We start from the raw sequence: 16,774 nt of genomic DNA on the forward strand, positions 1-16,774 counted from the left end.
GTGAGGGTAAATTCAGTGGGGACAGGGGTTGCTGACGTGGAGACAAATTCAGTTTAAATCAACAAAGAGTTATGGAGCCTTTCTTGCATGTGAGGTATTGCGCTAGGCTTTGGGGACTGTAGAATTTGGGCAAAGCATCACTGGATTAGAGGGGTCAAGAGCTGCTTGTTTACCGTTCACCTGAATGCTGAGGTGACCCATGACAATGGCAGGAGCTCGGGTGACAAGGAAGACTGAAACTTTATTACAGTGAAAAGTGCTTCAGTGGATTGACTTGGTTTTCATTGGTTGATGATATTACTATAAATAACTCTTTAAAATAGGGGCATCTCCCAATGGGAATAAAATAATTAGTGACATTAATTTAGAATTTAGAAGGTCACTGTCCTAAATCCACTTATTTACCTAGTCCTTTTTTTCCTTCCTCTTTCCTTTTAGCCACTAGTGTACATATTAGATGATTAACCCAGTTCTTTTTAGTTTTAGAGGAAGGGTTTGCTGTGTGGGCTTGCGTCCTTTTTCTTTCTCAGCGAGTATCCTAGAAAGGGAGCACGTCCCAAGAAATAGCACAACTGGAGCAAAAAGGAACAGAGGCATTTTGTAGCCAGGATGATGGTTCTGTGTGCCTTTCAGTTGAAAGTTGTAGGTTTGAAGTCTAGGAAGCTTACTTGATTAAAAAAAAAAAGTATAATTTTGGATCAACATTTATTTTAAAATTACATTTATTGGGCGCCTGGGTAGCTCAGTGGGTTAAGCCTCTGCCTTCGGCTTGGGTCATGATCTCAGGGTCCTGGAATCGAGTCCCGAATCGGGCTCTCTGCTCTGCGGGGAGCCTGTTTCCTCCTCTCTCTGCCTGCTTCTCTGCCTACTTGTGATCTCTCTCTGTCAAATAGATAAATAAAAAATCTTTGGAAAAAAATTACATTTATTATACCAAATAGCAAGCAATAAAGTAAGTTTTATACTATCAATTTCAGCCTATGCAGGTTGTTTTGGGTTCATTTCAATCAGAGATGCTCATGGAGATCTATGCATATTTGGTTTATTTACCAAACAGGAGATAGCAGCAGGGCCACAGCACCCAGGAAGTTTCCAGGCATGCAGACTCAGTAACTCACTCGAACATCTGGCCACATCTACTGTTGTCTGTGTCTCTTTTGTCTCATGCACGACCCCTTCCCATGCTCCTTCTCCTGCTTTTCTTTAATGTGTGTTTGAGCAAATTACGTGTTTTTCCACCTCTGCTAACTGTTCTTTGCCACATAGCTTTGGACATTGTTATTGTGATGGGGAACCCTGTTGCCAGGACTGACAGCAGTAGCGATCAAATGCATTCCTCATCAGATGGACCTTCTGCTTCATTTGGGCAAACCGCTACTGTGCACTTGGCTAATTCATTCATTAGTCCTAAAAATGTAAAGAACTTTGCAGTCTATTTTTTTTTTTTTTAAATTCTTTCTCTATTGTGGTAGCTCTCATGGTATCGTCCCCTGATCCATGGCATTAGGGTCACCTGGGAACTTGTTAGAAATCAGATTTTCAGGCCTCACCAAGATCTTCTGAACCTGAATCTCTCAGAGTAAGGACTAGTTTTAACAGGTGCTTCTGGGTGATTCTGGTACATGGTAGAGTTTGAGAACCATTGCTTTAGCATATTTGTGGTTACCAATCTGTAAAGGTCGGTACTCTTCCTTGAAGTCTTTGACTTAATATACTTCTGCTAAGCTCAGTGTGTAAGGTGAAAATATGAAATTGCCATTATCATAGGTCCACAATTATCTAATGTTGGTGATCTCATATGGGTTCAGCTAAGAGCCACTTTGTGTAAACCAACCAAAATGTTCTTAGACATTTTTTGTTCAGTTGTTGATATTCTTAGCTGTGGATAGCAGTCCTGTGCATTGTAGAAGGTTTAGCAGCATCCCTGGATCCTCCCTACTGAATTACGGTAGCATCTGTGAACTTGTGATGATCAAAAGTGTCTCCAGACTTTGTCATATGTTTACTGGTGCTGGGTGGTTCGGGGATCACTCCTTATTGAGAACCATTAGCTAACCCAGCCGCTTTTCCTTTTAAGCAATAATGCTCATTATATACATGATATATACATTTTTCTCCCTGCGAGGGAGAAGGGATGGACATTAATTAACTGTAGAAATTAAATTTAGATTTTATATTTGATAGAGATTATGGTAATTACAATTTAAGTTCACTTTCTTTGTATGTTTCTTCATGTCCTGTTTATGGTAAGCAGTATTACCTATACACTATTACTTAGTTTTCTAATATCTTACTGCTGTCAAAGTCTAATGGCACTCTGATTTTGTTTCTCAGTAATTGGCTGATTTTGCCAAAGGAATGTCTTCTTCTCTAAAGTCTAGTATATCTCAGTGCTGGTTATGTTACATGGCTTTTCTCAGGTATATGGTGTACTCTTTTAAATCTTTTTCTTTTAAATTTATTTTATAAATTTTTAAAGATTTTATTTATTTATTTGAGAGAGAGAGAGAGATAGAAAAGAGAGAGAACATGAGAAGGGAGAGGGTCAGAGGGAGAAGCGGACTCCCTGCCAACCAGGGAGTCTGATGCGAGATTTGATCCTGGATTCCAGGATCATGACCTGAGCAGAAGGAGTCGCTTAAACCAACAGAGCCACCCAAGCACGCCTCCCCCCTTTTTTTAATTTAAAGGAAGTTTTCATTTTATAAGTTTTTCTTCTTTAAACACTTCCCTTGTTTTGGATTTCTTTTCTTTGAGGACTCCTATTAAAAGTAGGAGCTGAACAGTTTTTCATGTGTCTCTTAGCCATTTGTTTGTCTCCTTTGGAGAAGTTTCTCTTCATGTCTTCTGCCCATTTTTTGATGTGATTATCTGTTTTGTGTGAGTTGAGTTCGAGGAGTTCTTTATAGATCTTGGATATCCGCCCCTTTTCTGTGGTGTCGTTTGCAAATACCTTCCTTCTCCCATTTTCTGTGTTGCCTCTTTGTTTTGTTGACTGTTTCCTTTGCTGTGCAGAAGCTTCTGATCTTGATGAAGTCCCAAAAGTTCACTTTTGCTTTTGTTTACTTTGCCTTTGGAGACATGTCTTGAAAGAAGTTGCTGTAGCCGATGTTGAAGAGGTTACTGCCTATGTTGTCCTCTAGGATTTTGATGGATTCCTGCCTCACGTTGAGGTCTTTTATCCATTTCAAGTTTATCTTTGTGTATGGTGTAAGAGAATGGTCAAGTTTCCTTCTTCTTTATATAGCCATCCAATTTTCCCAGCACCATTTATTGAATGGATTTTTTTTTCCTGCTTTGTGGAAGATTATTTGACCATAGAGTTGCAGGTCCATATCTGGGCTCTCTAGTCTGTTCCACTGGTCAGAAGACATGAAGAGACACTCCTCCAAAGAAGACATACAAATGACTAACAGACACATGAAAAAATGTTCATCATCGTTAGCCATCAGGGAGATTCAAATCAAAACCACATTGAGATACCAACTTACACCAGTTAGAATGGCCAAAATCAACAAGATAGTAAACAACAAGTGTTGGAGAGGATGTGGAGAAAGGGGAACCCTGCTGCACTGTTGGTGGGAATGCAAGTTGGTACAGCCACTTTGGAAAACAGTGTGGAGATTCCTTTTTTTTTTTTTTTTAAAGATTTTATTTATTTATTTGACAGAGAACACAAGTAGGCAGAGAGGCAGGCAGAGAGAGAGGAGGAAGCAGGCTCCCTGCTGAGCAGAGAGCCCAATGCGGGACTCGATCCCAGGACCTTGAGATCATGACCTGAGCTGAAGGCAGCGGCTTAACCCACTGAGCCACCCAGGCGCCCAGTGTGGAGATTCCTTAAGAAATTAGAAAAAAGAGTTATCCTATGACCCTGTAATTGCACTACTGGGTATTTACCCCAAAGATACAGACGTAGTGAATAGAAGGGTCATCTGTACCTCGGTGTTCATAGCAGCAATGGCTACAGTCACCGAACTGTGGAAAGAGCCGAGATGCCCTTCAACAGATGAAAAGATAAGGAAGATGTGGTCCATATATACAATGGAGTATTATGCCTCCATCAGAAAGGATGAATACCCAACTTTTGTATCAACATGGATGGGACTAGAGGAGATTATGCTAAGTGAAATAAGTCAAGCAGAGAGAGTCAATTATATGGTTTCTCTTACTTGTGGAGCATAAGGAATAACACAGAGGACATTGGGTGAAGGAGAGGAGAAGTGAGTTGGGGAAATCGGAGGGGGATACAAACCATGAAAGGCTGTGGACTCTGAGAAACAAACTGAGGGTTTTGGAGGGGAGGGGGGTGGGGGATTGAGAGGGCCTTGTGGTGGGTATTAAGGAGGGCGGCACGTATTGCATGGAGCACTGGGTGTGGTGCATAAACAATGACTCTTAGAACTCTGAAAAAATAAAATAAAAAGTAGGAGCTGGTCTTTTTTTGCCTATCTTTTATATCACTTTCTCAAATCTTTTTATATTTAAAAATTTTCTTTCTTTTCACCCTTTTTTTTCTTAAGGCATTATTTATTGTATTCATTCACCCTTGTGTTCTTTCAAGCTTAGTGTTTTTTGAAATATTTTCTTCATTTCTTTCCTGAATTCTATCACCTTATTTCTAAGTTTTCATAATTATGATTTTTTTTCCCAATATCTTACACTCTCTCTTCCTTCCTTCTCTCTCTCCCTCTCTTTCTTTCTTTCTTTTGGACAGCTCCCTCAGGAGCTGTGAGGGAAATAATAGTTATAGTTTGCTGTTTTATGGGCATGTCTGTCTTTCATTGTCTTTAGGGATGTTAGTCCATTCTTTATGCTCTTTTTCTTTTGGTAGTTGTATATGGAATTATATCATGATCCGTCTATGTTTCTCCTTTTTATGTGAAACTAATTTCATAAACCCTAGAAGGCAGTGTAGTTCAGGGTAGCTTTTCTAATTTCATGATTCTAGAGCTCCTTCTTCTTTTTTTTTTTTAACCTTTTATACCTAATTTTAAAATAGGATGCTTTACTTTCTGAGGTTTCTGGGCTCTATTTCTCTACATTTATTGGGACCTTGTCTTCCCTTTGTGGTATTCTGTTTCTATCCGTTCTGTTCATATACTATTTCCTAGAATTTTTCTTCAGAGTGGGCCTTTGTTCTAGATGTTTTGAGAGTTCATAGGGATAAGACTGGTTTAGCTCCTTCAGATATTATTGTAGACACATTGAACTTATCAGTTATTGGAGTGCACAAAATCATTTATAGTTTTAACTGCTGTCCATACATGCAAGATCTTGGGTTTATGTGGGAAATCTTTTTTAATTATGTTCAATTAGCCAACATATAATGCCTCATAAATTTCTGATGTAGTGTTCAACGATTTCATGTGGGAAATCTCATCACTTGATTATGTTGACATTGTTGTGTTTGAGTTTTTAATTTTACTCTCCTTGTTGCTCTGTTTTTGTAGGGAATTCAGGAAATTTCAAAAGCCATGTGTCTACTGTTGCCGCCTTCCTAGATAACCTTCTGTCAGTCTTTTTGTATTTATATACTTTATTTTGTTCATATTTATTGAGGTATTATTGGCATACAAAGAAGCTGCACATATTTAAAATGTAGTCTCATGAGTTTTGGCATAGGTATATGGCCATGAAATCCTCACCATGATCAAGATAATAAACCTATCAATTACCACTGAAGCTTTTCTCATGCCCCTTTGCAATCCCAAGTTCATTTTTTTTCTCATTCTCCAGGCAACAGCTGATCTGCTTTCTGTCACTGTAGTTTAATGTGCATTCCCTGTAATTTTAGATGAGTGGAATCATACAGTATTGTGGCTTCTTTCATTCAGCATAATTACTCTGAAATTCACCCATGTTGTTGTGTGTATCAATAGCTCCTTCCTTTTTATTGCTAAAAGTATTCCACTGTATAAATATAACAGAATTTGGTCATCTACCCACTTATTAGTGAACATTTGTGTTGTTTCAGTTTTTGTCTATTACAAACAAAGCTCTGATAAGTATTTGTGTTCACGCATTTTTGTGAACATATGCTTTTGTTTCTTTTGAGTAAATAAGAGTGGAATGTCTAGGTTTTGGTAGGTGTAAATTTTTAAGGGATTGTCAATCTTTTTCAAAGCATTGTACCAGTTTTCATTTCTACCAGTAGTATGTGATGCCACTAGTAGTATATGATTGCCAACATTTGGTATGTTCGGTCTTTATAAATTTAGTCATTCTAATGGATGTGTAGTGATATCTTATTATAGTTATAACCTAAATTTACCTAATGATTGATTTTGTTGAGCATCCTTTTCTTGTGCTTGTTTGCCATTTGTATATTTTCTTTGGTGAAGTTTTGAAATCTTTTGTCCTTTTTTTTTTATTGAATGTTCTTCTTATTTAGTTTGAGGGCTTTATGTATTCTAGATATGAGTTATTTGTTGAATATATATCTTGCAAATATTTTGTGCCAGGCTGTGGCTTGCCTTTTTGTTTTTGTAGCGATCAATGTCTTTGGAAAGCGAATGTTTTCAATTTAAAATTTTTTTTTTAAAAATTAAAAAAAAAAGAATTTTTATTTACTCTAGTTACATGCAGTGTAATATTGGTTGCAGGAGCAGAATTTAGTGATTCATCATTTATATATAGCACCCAGTGCTCATCACAACAAGTGCCCTTCTTAATACCAGCAAATGTTTTTAATTTTGATGAAGTTCTTTTTGTTATATTTTTTCTTTCATAATTTATGTCTGTTGTGTCCTATTTAAGAAATATTTATCAAACCCAAGGTCACTAAGATTGTCTACTAAGTTTTGCTCTGGAAGTTTTATAGTATTGGCTCTCTTACATTCAAGCCTGTAATCTACACTGAGTTAATTTTTTGTGTATTGCTTCAGGTTGGGGAAAGATTCATTATGTTTTGCATATGGCTATCCATTTGTTCCAGCATCATTATTGGAAAGATGATCACTTCCTCATTGAATTATCTTGTCACCTTTGTCAAAAATTAATCATGTATTTATGTTTGTGTCTATTTCCTGGACACTTGATTCTTTTTCATTGATCTATAGGACTGTCTTTATGCTGGTGCCACACTTTTTTATTAGCTTTATTATTTATTTTTATTAACTTTATTATTTTAGCTTTTTAATAAGTTGTGAAATAAAATAATATTTGCCCTACTATAACCTTATTTGTATTCAAATTTGTTTTGGCTATTCTAGATCTTTTGCATTTCCATATAAATTTTGTTTTTGCTGTAGACAATAATGTCATCTGTGACTAAAGCCAATTTGACTCTTTCCTTTGCAATCCATAAGCCTTTAATTTCTTTTTATTGCTTATTTCCCTGGCACAAACCAAGCCTCCAACACTATGTTGAATAGAAATGGTAATAGTGAACATCTTTATCTTATTCCTGATTATAGAGAAAGCATTCATTTTTTTACCATTAAATATGAAGAAAGCTGCACAATTTTCATAGATGCCCTTTATCTAAAGAGCATTCTTTACCTAGGAATTTTTGGTTTGCTGATAGTTTTAAATCATGAGTCAATGCTAGATTTGTCAGACTTCTATATCTATTGAGATGCTCATATGTGTTTTTAAAGAATTCTGTCATATTGAGTTTTTAAAAAATTTAACTTATTTTGAGATAATATAGATTCATATACAATAGTAAGAAATAATAGAGATACCCATGTACACCCCTTACCTAGTTTCCCCCTATAGTATCATCTTGAAAAACTATAGTACATGCACAACCAGGATATTGATATTGATGTGATCAAGATAGGTAGGATTTTTATCACTGCCTCTTCACATTCATTTCCCTTCCCACACCTATCTTTAACAAACCCTGGAAACCACTAATCTGGTTCTCCATTTGTGTAATCTTTGTCTTTTCAAGAATTCTAGCTCCTTCGCCATTCCATATAAGTTTTAGAAAAATGTGTGTCCCAGAATCTTTAGATTTTTGATATGAATTGTGTTAAACCTCACTTTTGTATTTCATTTTTCAAGTGGCATTGTGTTTGTAATTTCAGTGTTCTTGTGTTGAATTTGGGCAAATGTTTTTTATATACTGCTTGATATGTTCATGGATTTTTTCTTCTTTCACCTGTTAATATGATGGATTGCACTGGTTCTGAATAATGAACTAGCCTCACATCCCTAGAGCAAACTCCATTTGATCATGGTGTATAACTTTTCATTTTACATATCACTATTTTATTTGCTAGTATTTTGTTAAGATTTTTTTGCATTTGAAAAAAAATTTTTTGCATCTGAATTTATGAATGATATTGTTCTGTAATTTTTCTTTTTGGCCTTTGCCTGGTTTTGGTGTTTTTATAATATTAGCTTCATAAAGTAATTTAGGAAATGTTCCCCCTTCTTCTGTTTTCTGAAAGAGAGATTGTATAAAATGGTGTTAGTTGTTCCATAAATGTTTGATAGAAGTCGCCAGTGAAAATATCTGGACTTGGAGATTTCTTTAAGGAGTTTGACAAAAATGCAATGTCCTTAATGGTTATAGGACTATTCAAATGATCTATTTTGAATTGGGTTAGTTATGATGGTTTGTAGGGTTTTTTTTTTTTTGTTTTGTTTTTTGTTTTGAGGGAGTGGCCCATTTGGTCTAAGTTCTCCAATTTATATATGTCAAATTATTTGTAGCACTCTCTTATTATCCTTTTGGTGTCTGTAGGGTTTGTAGTGATATGCTGTTTCAATCCTGACAGTGGTAATTTGTGTTTTCTCTCATTTTAATTTGCCAGTCTTACTAGAATGTAGTCCATTTTATTGACCCTTTATTCCCCCTTTTATTCCCTTGGGAGAGAGAGGGAATGAATAGGAGGAAGGGGCAAAGGGAAAGAGAGAATCTTAAGCTCAGCATGGAGCCTGATGCAGGGCTGGGTCTCATGACCCTGAGATCATGACCTGAGCTGAAATCAAGAGTCTGATGCTTACTTAACTGAATGAGCCACCTGGGTGCCCCGATTTTATTGATCATTTAAAAGAATGAGGTCTTTATTTATTTTCTGTATCATTTTTGATATTTATGTATTACTTTCTTCCATTTACTATTTCCTTCTGTTTGAATTGTGATTCCTTTGTTCTTCTAGGTTCTCATGGTTGGAAGTTAGATTATTATTTTAGGTTTTTCCTCTTTTCTAATGTATACATTTAGTATTATAAATTTCCCTCTCTGCACTGCTTTCACTGTGTCCCACACATTTTAATATGTGGTACTTTCATTTTCCTTCTGGTCGATGTATTTTTTTATTTTCTTGGACTCCTTTGACCCATGCGTGATGTAGAAGTATAGTAGTTTCCAAGAGTTTTAGATTTTTAAGTTATCTATTATTGATTTCTAGTTAGATTCTGTTGTGGTCAGAGAAAATTATGTATGATTTCAATTTTTTTTAAGATTTTATTTGAGAGAGAGAGAGAGAGAGGGAGACAGAGAGAGCATAAGCAGGGGAATAATCAAAGGGAGAGGGAGAAGCAGACTCCCCACTGAGCCTGCCACGCCACCGGGATGGATCCCAGGACCCTGAGATCATGACCGGAGCTGAAGGCAGATGCTTAACCAGCTGAGCCATTCAAGGGCCTCTGATTTCAAGTTTTAAATATTTGTTGAGGATTGTGTTATGGCTCAAGATGTGGTCTTTTTAGACATACATCCTTTGGGCACTTGAATGTGTAATCTGTTGTTGGACAGAGTGTCTTCTAAATATCAGTTAGGTCTTGTTGGCTGATGCTGTTGTTGAGTTCTCCTATGTCCTTGATAATTTTCTGTCTCCTTGTCCCATGGTTGTTGAAAGAGGGTTGTGGAAATGTCCATCTACCTGTGTAATGTGTTTATTTCTCTCTTCAGTTATTTAGACTTTTGTTTCCCATATTTGGCATAAACATGTTTAGGATTGCTATGTCTTCCTGGTGGATGGTCTCTGTTATCATGACACAGTGTTAATATCTCTGGTGATTTTCTTTCCTCTGAAGTTTATTTTATCTGGTACTAATCTAGAGACTCCTGCTTTCTTCTGCTTTGTGTTTCTGCCCTTTATTTTCAACGTGCTGCTATTCTACTGGAGATTAGTTTCTTGTAGGCTGCATTTAGTTGAGTCATGTTTTTAAGTCCACTCTGCCAATTCCTGTCCTTTAATTGATGAGTTTAGACTACTACATCTTATGTAATTATTGATATTTTGGGCTAATCTGCCATTTAGTTTTTGTTTTCTGTTTGTTTTTATGTTTCCTCAATGCAATGTTTGGTATTCACATCTATTAGATTTCTAATAGCATATTGTTTTTTGCCTAATTGCAAAATTAGTGGATAAAACCCACCAATGTTCTGTTCAATATTAAATATTCCTGGCATTAGTTCATCTAATGAGTCATCCATTCATCCATCCTTTCAAGAGACATTGAACCTCTGCTCTGGGCAGGAATTGTCTTATGAAGCATTACTTTCTCAGATATTTCTTTTCTATCCCAGTTCTTTGGTGGCATGTTTCCTCTGGCTGCCGTGGGAAATCATCACTACCTGGATAGCCTAAAATGACAGAAATTTATTCTCTCACTGTTCTGGAGGCCAGAAGTCTGAAATCAGTATCACCAAGTGGAAATGAAGGTGTCAGCGGGTCTCTAAGGGGGAATCTGTTCTTTGTCTCTTCTGGTTTCTGGTGGTGGTTGCCATTCCCTGACTGTTGGTGTGCTCCCATCTCTGCTCTGCAATCAGATTCCCTTCTTCTGTTTGGTCTGCCATCTTCTCTAAGTGTCTTTTTTAAGGACACTTGTTCTTGGGTTTATAGCCTACTTGGATTATCCAGGATGATCTCTTGGTTTTGAGATCCTTTGTCAAATTAATGTAACATTCCCAGGTTCCGGGATTAGGATGCAGACATATCTTATGGAGGGGCTGCCATGTGACCTGCTAGAAGGGTAGTTGATCTTTGAACAACGTGGGTTTGATGGCTTATATGCACAACAGGTTGGCTTATATGCGTTTTTTTTTTTTTTTCAGTAAATGCAGTGCATACATGTATTTTTATCTTACGGAGTTATTCGTAACATTTTATTTTCTCTATTTGTAAGATTATAGTATATGATATGTATACAAAATATTTATTAATCTACTATGTTATCAGTTAGGCGTCCCATCAGCAATAGTTACCTTTTGGGGGAGTTGAAAGTTACATGCAGATTTTTGACTGCGTGGGGGGACAGCACCCCTAGCCCCATATTGTTCAAGGGTCACCTGTGGTATATGCAACTTTAATTCCCCCTTTTTTATCTTCTTCCCATCATGGCATGGGTCTCCTCTTTTACTCTTTTCTCATTTCCTTTTTGGGTTTGTCTTTTCAAGTATTCACTTTGAGAGTGTCAAGAATGTGAAAAGATTGTACTGACCTATATTTCATTGCCATGTTGCAACAGAGGGAAAAGCCTTTCTTCACAATGGGGCAGCTCCATTTAGCATCAGGATATGCTTCTTCCCTCCCCCCACAAATTTTATTTAAATTCTAATTAGTCAACATACAGTGTAATATTGGTTTCAGGAGTAGAATTTAGTAATTCATTACTTACCTATAACTCCCAATGCTCCTCATAACAGGTACCTTCCTTGATACCCATCCTCCGTCAGCCTCAGTTTGTTCACTAAGGCTAAGAGTCTCTTATGGTTTCCTTCCCTCTTTCTCTCTTTTTTCCCCTTCTCTTTTGTTTATCTCATATGAGTGAAATCATATGGCATTTTCTTAGGATATGCTTCTTATTAACAGATGTTATTAAACTCTGACGCCAGTAAATGTAATACCTTATGAAATTCTTTAAGAAAACATGTTAAGGTCTTATGTACAGATAATCACAAAAGTTATATTTGAGGTGGTAAATAAAAATAATTTTAATTAAAATCAATATCATGGTGTCGGAATTAACATTTAAATTGGTATTGCAGTCAAGAAAAAGTAGCATTTCCATCTCCAGTGGTGCCACATTGATTAGCATCTTTCTAATGTATGTTTCAAGTATGTGCATAGGTTGCTTAGTTAATGTTTTCGAAGACTTTTCTGTGTGGAAATAGTTTTTCAGAAGAATTTGAACACCTTTTCCAGGGTAGTTGGGCCCCTACCATGTCACCGAGATTATTTTGGGAAAGTCTTACTGACCTAATGAAATAACGTTATATCCAAAGGTACTACGTAAATATACCTCACTGAACTTTGGGGATAATGAACAATCTTTAAGAAGTTTCTGGCAACATTTAGAGTCCAGCTAGTCCAACAGTGGTTTCACTGTACCAGAAGAAAGTTGCGCGATTCTGTGGTAGTCGATTTTGTTGCTGTCTCTGCTGTTGTTAATGGTTATTAATATTTTATCATAGTGAACTTTTACAACATCCATACTTTTTTAAAATAAAATACAACAGGGGCGCCTAGGTGGCTCAGTGGGTTAAAGCCTCTGCCTTCAGCTCAGGTCATGATCCCAGGGTCCGGGATCAAGTCCCATATCGGGCTCTCTGCCCTGCGGGGAACCTGCTTTCTCCTCTCTCTCTCTCTTTGCCTGCCTCTCTGCCTACTTGTGATCTCTCTGTGTCAAATAAATAAATAAAATATTAAAAAAAAATACAGCAAACTGGCAGATCACAGGAAAAAATAAGGTAGTGTTTTAAAGGAAGTATTTGAAAATTGCCTCGAGACTTTTAGACTTAAGACATATAGGTAGAGTCTTGTTTTAGCATAAGCATAATTAATATCTTCATGCATTTGTTATAAGACTTACTTAATGAAGTTTCAGGTCTGGTTTTATTTTTATATCTAAATGTGTGTTTAAAGTTTAAAACTTTGTCAGATGTCTGAGCATGTATCATTAAAAGCAGATTAATCCCTGCTTTTTATAGTTGTAAACTGGGCACTTGGCTTATAATTACAAATTTTGAATTTGTGTTTTCTTTGTAAGTGCTGGCCAAGATATCCAAGGAACAAGTGTGATCGCAAATCTTCCATTTCTGATGCGACAGAATCCTGCTGAGACACTTCGGAGAGTCTTGCCGAAAGTTAGAGTAAGTTGGTGCAAAATAAGGTTTGAATTTACCATTATTCCAGTCACACATTGTCATTATTAAGAGGAGATTTCAGAGTTTTGAATGGCTGATCTTTTGTTCTAATTGTGGCATAGAGGAAGTATTACGGTACACATTTTGAATTATATTGAAAATATTTAGGAAAACTAGCTAATGAAAATGGGAAAATCCAGATCTTAAGTTGTATTTAGTCATTTTCCCGGTAGAGACATTTTATTTATTCTATTTATTTTTTTAAAAGATTTATTTATTTTAGAGAGAGAGTGCATGCACCCAGGGGTGGGAAGAGAGAGGAGGGGCAAAGGGAGAGGGAGAGAGTCTCAAGCCGACTCCGGATGCTGGGCTTGATCAGATGACCGAGATCATGACCTGATCCTAAATCAAAAGTTGGACACTTCATTGACTGCACCACCCAGGTGCCCCAAGACGTTTTATTTAATAAAGTTAGCTTTTCAGTAGCTCAAAAAACAAAAACAAAAACAAAAAAAACCCACCAAAAACAAACCAAAACTTCATTAGTCTTATGAAATCATAGCTATCTTATTTGGTATTCTGTTGACTTAAATTTATATTAATAGCAGTTCTACAACACGGATAATGAAATTTAACTAATATTCCTAATAACCACCTTCCGGTGACTTCTAAAGAATCACCAAATAAAGATTGAATTGCGGCCATCACAGTTTTAGTTTTATATTCACTTATTGCTTCCTAAATTCCCTCCAAATTAGTTTGCCTGCTTTAAACAAAAATCTTTGATTTATTTGAACATTCTTTTCGCTGATATTTAATATTTATTGATTATTAATATATAATATTACATATTTGATACATAGTATTTGTTATTTATGTCTGTGGCTGTGTACAAAGTATTTTTCTTATTTGTACCTGAATGAGCAACACGGATAACAGCCTACGTGTCCTCAGGGAACGTACCCACTATTTAGGGTCAGGGAGGTTATAGACTAATGGGGACTCTGTTTGCTGATAGTGAATTTTATATACTTTGCATTGGCTTTCTGATTGGTTATAGGTTCATAATTTTTTATTAGTTTATGTGTTTAAAATACCGTAGTTAGTTTGTTCTTGAGTTTCATTTTTAGCCATACGCATCATGGTTCTGGTCGCTGTGATTTAGGTCAGGGATATAGCACATTATTTCTACAAGATGCCCACATTTCTATGCAGGCATTATCAATTTCTTTTTACTGGTTACGATAGTAAATTGAGAAAATGTTTCTTTTGGCTTTGCATGTGATTCAAAAGTGAATCAGTTTTTCATAGCTATTTTTCCCAGAATCATGCTGTATTTTCAATGGCATTAAGTGTCCCCCATCCAGGTTTAATTTCACATTCAATTTCAGTGATAGCAGCTGACCTAAGCTTCTTGGCATGACTACTGGAAGTGCCCGTTAATTGATAGTAGAAGGGAACAAGTGGCTAGGCCCCCTTGACTAAGAAATTATTGTAGGTAAGTGAATTTGATTTAAAGCTAAAAATACCGAGCCTGCTATACAGTCTGCAGAGCAGGCTAAATCCGGTTCATGGACAGTCTATTGAGCATCCATAGTTTCTTAAAGCAAGAATAAAAGATGAAGGTTGGCCTTTAGAGGTTTCAAAATTATTTTGAAAAAATCCTTTTGTTAATGAGTTCATAATAAAGTCAAGTATAACTCCTGAAAAATCTTGATTTCATGGGAATGTGTAAAGAATATTATACACTCATATATATAGCATATTTATACAAAGAATCAAATGTATTTGCTGAAACTATATAACTGAGTTATAGAAGATAAGATTTTAATCAGCTTTTAAGATAATTAAAGTTAATCCATAATATAGGAGGTTAACTAAATAAATGGATATAAGGAAAATGTATATTGATGAATATGTAACTAAGAAAGCCTTTATTTATGCTGACAGTTTTCATTCCTTTCTTCAATCAACAAACAGCCATTTATTTAGGATTCTTATTTATCCTGTTTTGTCCTAAAAAAGATACCAAAAGAGTAGAAGACATCCCAGATTAGAGTCTATGTCAGGGCGGCCTAAAGACTGGAAAACAATTAAAGAACAGTCATAGGAGAATATTTAATTGTGTGATTGTGACTTTGTGTAAAAATAGTGAAGAATTAAGTATATTTGAAAGACTTTATGAGAGTAATAATAATGACTTATAGAAGGTTTAATATATATTATGGGCAGCTAAACATTTAAGCAACTCCATTTCAAATTGTAAAACCTATATTTCATGCAAATCATTTTTTAAAAAAATATTTTATTTATCTATTTGACAGAGAGCAAAGGAGAGAATACAAGCCGGGGGGATGGATGGGAGAGAGAGACAAACAGGCTTCCCGCTAAGCAGGGAGCCCTATGCAGGGCTGGATCCTAGGACCCTGGACTCATTACCTGAGCCGATGGCAGATGCTTAATGACTGAGCCATCCAGGTGCCCCTGTGTAAATCATTTTTAAATTATCATATTCAGATACTGTCCAGATTTACTGGTACTCATAATTAGCACCTTCTTCAGTTCTGCCTTGCTTCTGTGAATGGTTATTCAAGTGATAAAACTGTGACAAAAATCACACTTAGCCACTTTATTCTTTTTTGCTATGGCCATGATTCCTTAGTCGATTTTATAAAAGAAAAAGAGCAGTCCCAAAGTGAGCATTTAGTAATGATGGCATTCTCATTCATTTGTGAATGTTGACTGAGCCCAGGCACTGTTGTAAGCAGTGGGAAGATAGAGGTGAACCAAACAGAACTTGCCCTCAAAGAGCGTCCTGTTTCCTGGGGGAAACAGACATAAAACACCTAAGTGACTTGAAGAACAGCATAAAGGGACAGGCTTATCTGCCCTGCATTGGGAAGTCAAAGAAAGCCTCTTTCAGAGCTGAAAATCAAAGGCATAAGAGGAAGCAGCCATTTGAAGAGTCAGGAAGGAATGGTCCAGGCAGACGAGGTAGCAGAGAGCCCTAGGTTGGAACCGGAAGACACGTGTGGTTGGAACGCAGCGGGCATGGGCAGGGTGTGACTTGAAAAGAGGTTAGAGAGATCCTCAGTGACAGAGCACGCAGGAGGCGTTCTTTCTTAGGACAGTGGAAACCCTTTGAGCAGAGTGGTGGCTTATTTCGTTTACATTTTACGATGCTGATCATTTTGATAATTGTGTGGCAAGTGGCTTGGAGCGGGAGAATTAGGAAAATACAGCACTTGTCCTTGTGATATGTGAGGGTGGCTTGGATTAGGCCAGCTAGCTGGGACAGAGGGGAGTAGTGGCTATATTAGAGACACAGTTACTGAGGCGAAATGCATACAACTTTCTATGAATTGGTTGTGGGAGGTGGGAGATACCATCTGGATTTCTGGGTTGAGCATCTGTATGGTTCTGCAGGTTCTGAGTGTCTTGGCTGGTTGCTTATTAAATCCATGGGAACAGTAGTTTGCATACTTACTAATCTGTGGATGATTTACTTTTAGAAAATTTAAAGATACAAACAATCGATATTCTATGTGTAAGAAGCTAATCATTCCTGAGATGGTTGGCACATTTACAAGAGGAAGATAAGAAGCTTTTAGAACTCATCTTTAGCTTATTTTCACCTTAAAGAGCATCAGACACAGTGATGAGGAAGCTCTTATAAAATTTCATGGGTGATATTTTTTGTTGTTGTTGTAATTACATTTGCATTTC

At 36.5% G+C, this 16,774-nt stretch overlaps 1 protein-coding gene across 4 annotated transcripts in view; it reads left to right on the forward strand.

Annotated features, from left to right (window-relative positions):
• Positions 1 to 16,774, forward strand: part of PPP4R4 (protein phosphatase 4 regulatory subunit 4) — a 102,245-nt gene that overhangs the window by 22,692 nt on the left and 62,779 nt on the right. For all 4 annotated transcript variants that reach the window (XM_059373881.1, XM_059373882.1, XM_059373885.1 and 1 more), the window contains one exon: positions 12,952 to 13,054. In XM_059373881.1, the coding sequence (XP_059229864.1) occupies positions 12,952 to 13,054 (103 nt within the window). The remainder of the gene's footprint in view (positions 1 to 12,951; positions 13,055 to 16,774) is intronic.

This window comes from Mustela nigripes, chromosome 13, assembly GCF_022355385.1.
Source record: "Mustela nigripes isolate SB6536 chromosome 13, MUSNIG.SB6536, whole genome shotgun sequence".
In the NCBI taxonomy this organism is placed as follows: Eukaryota; Metazoa; Chordata; class Mammalia; order Carnivora; family Mustelidae; genus Mustela; species Mustela nigripes.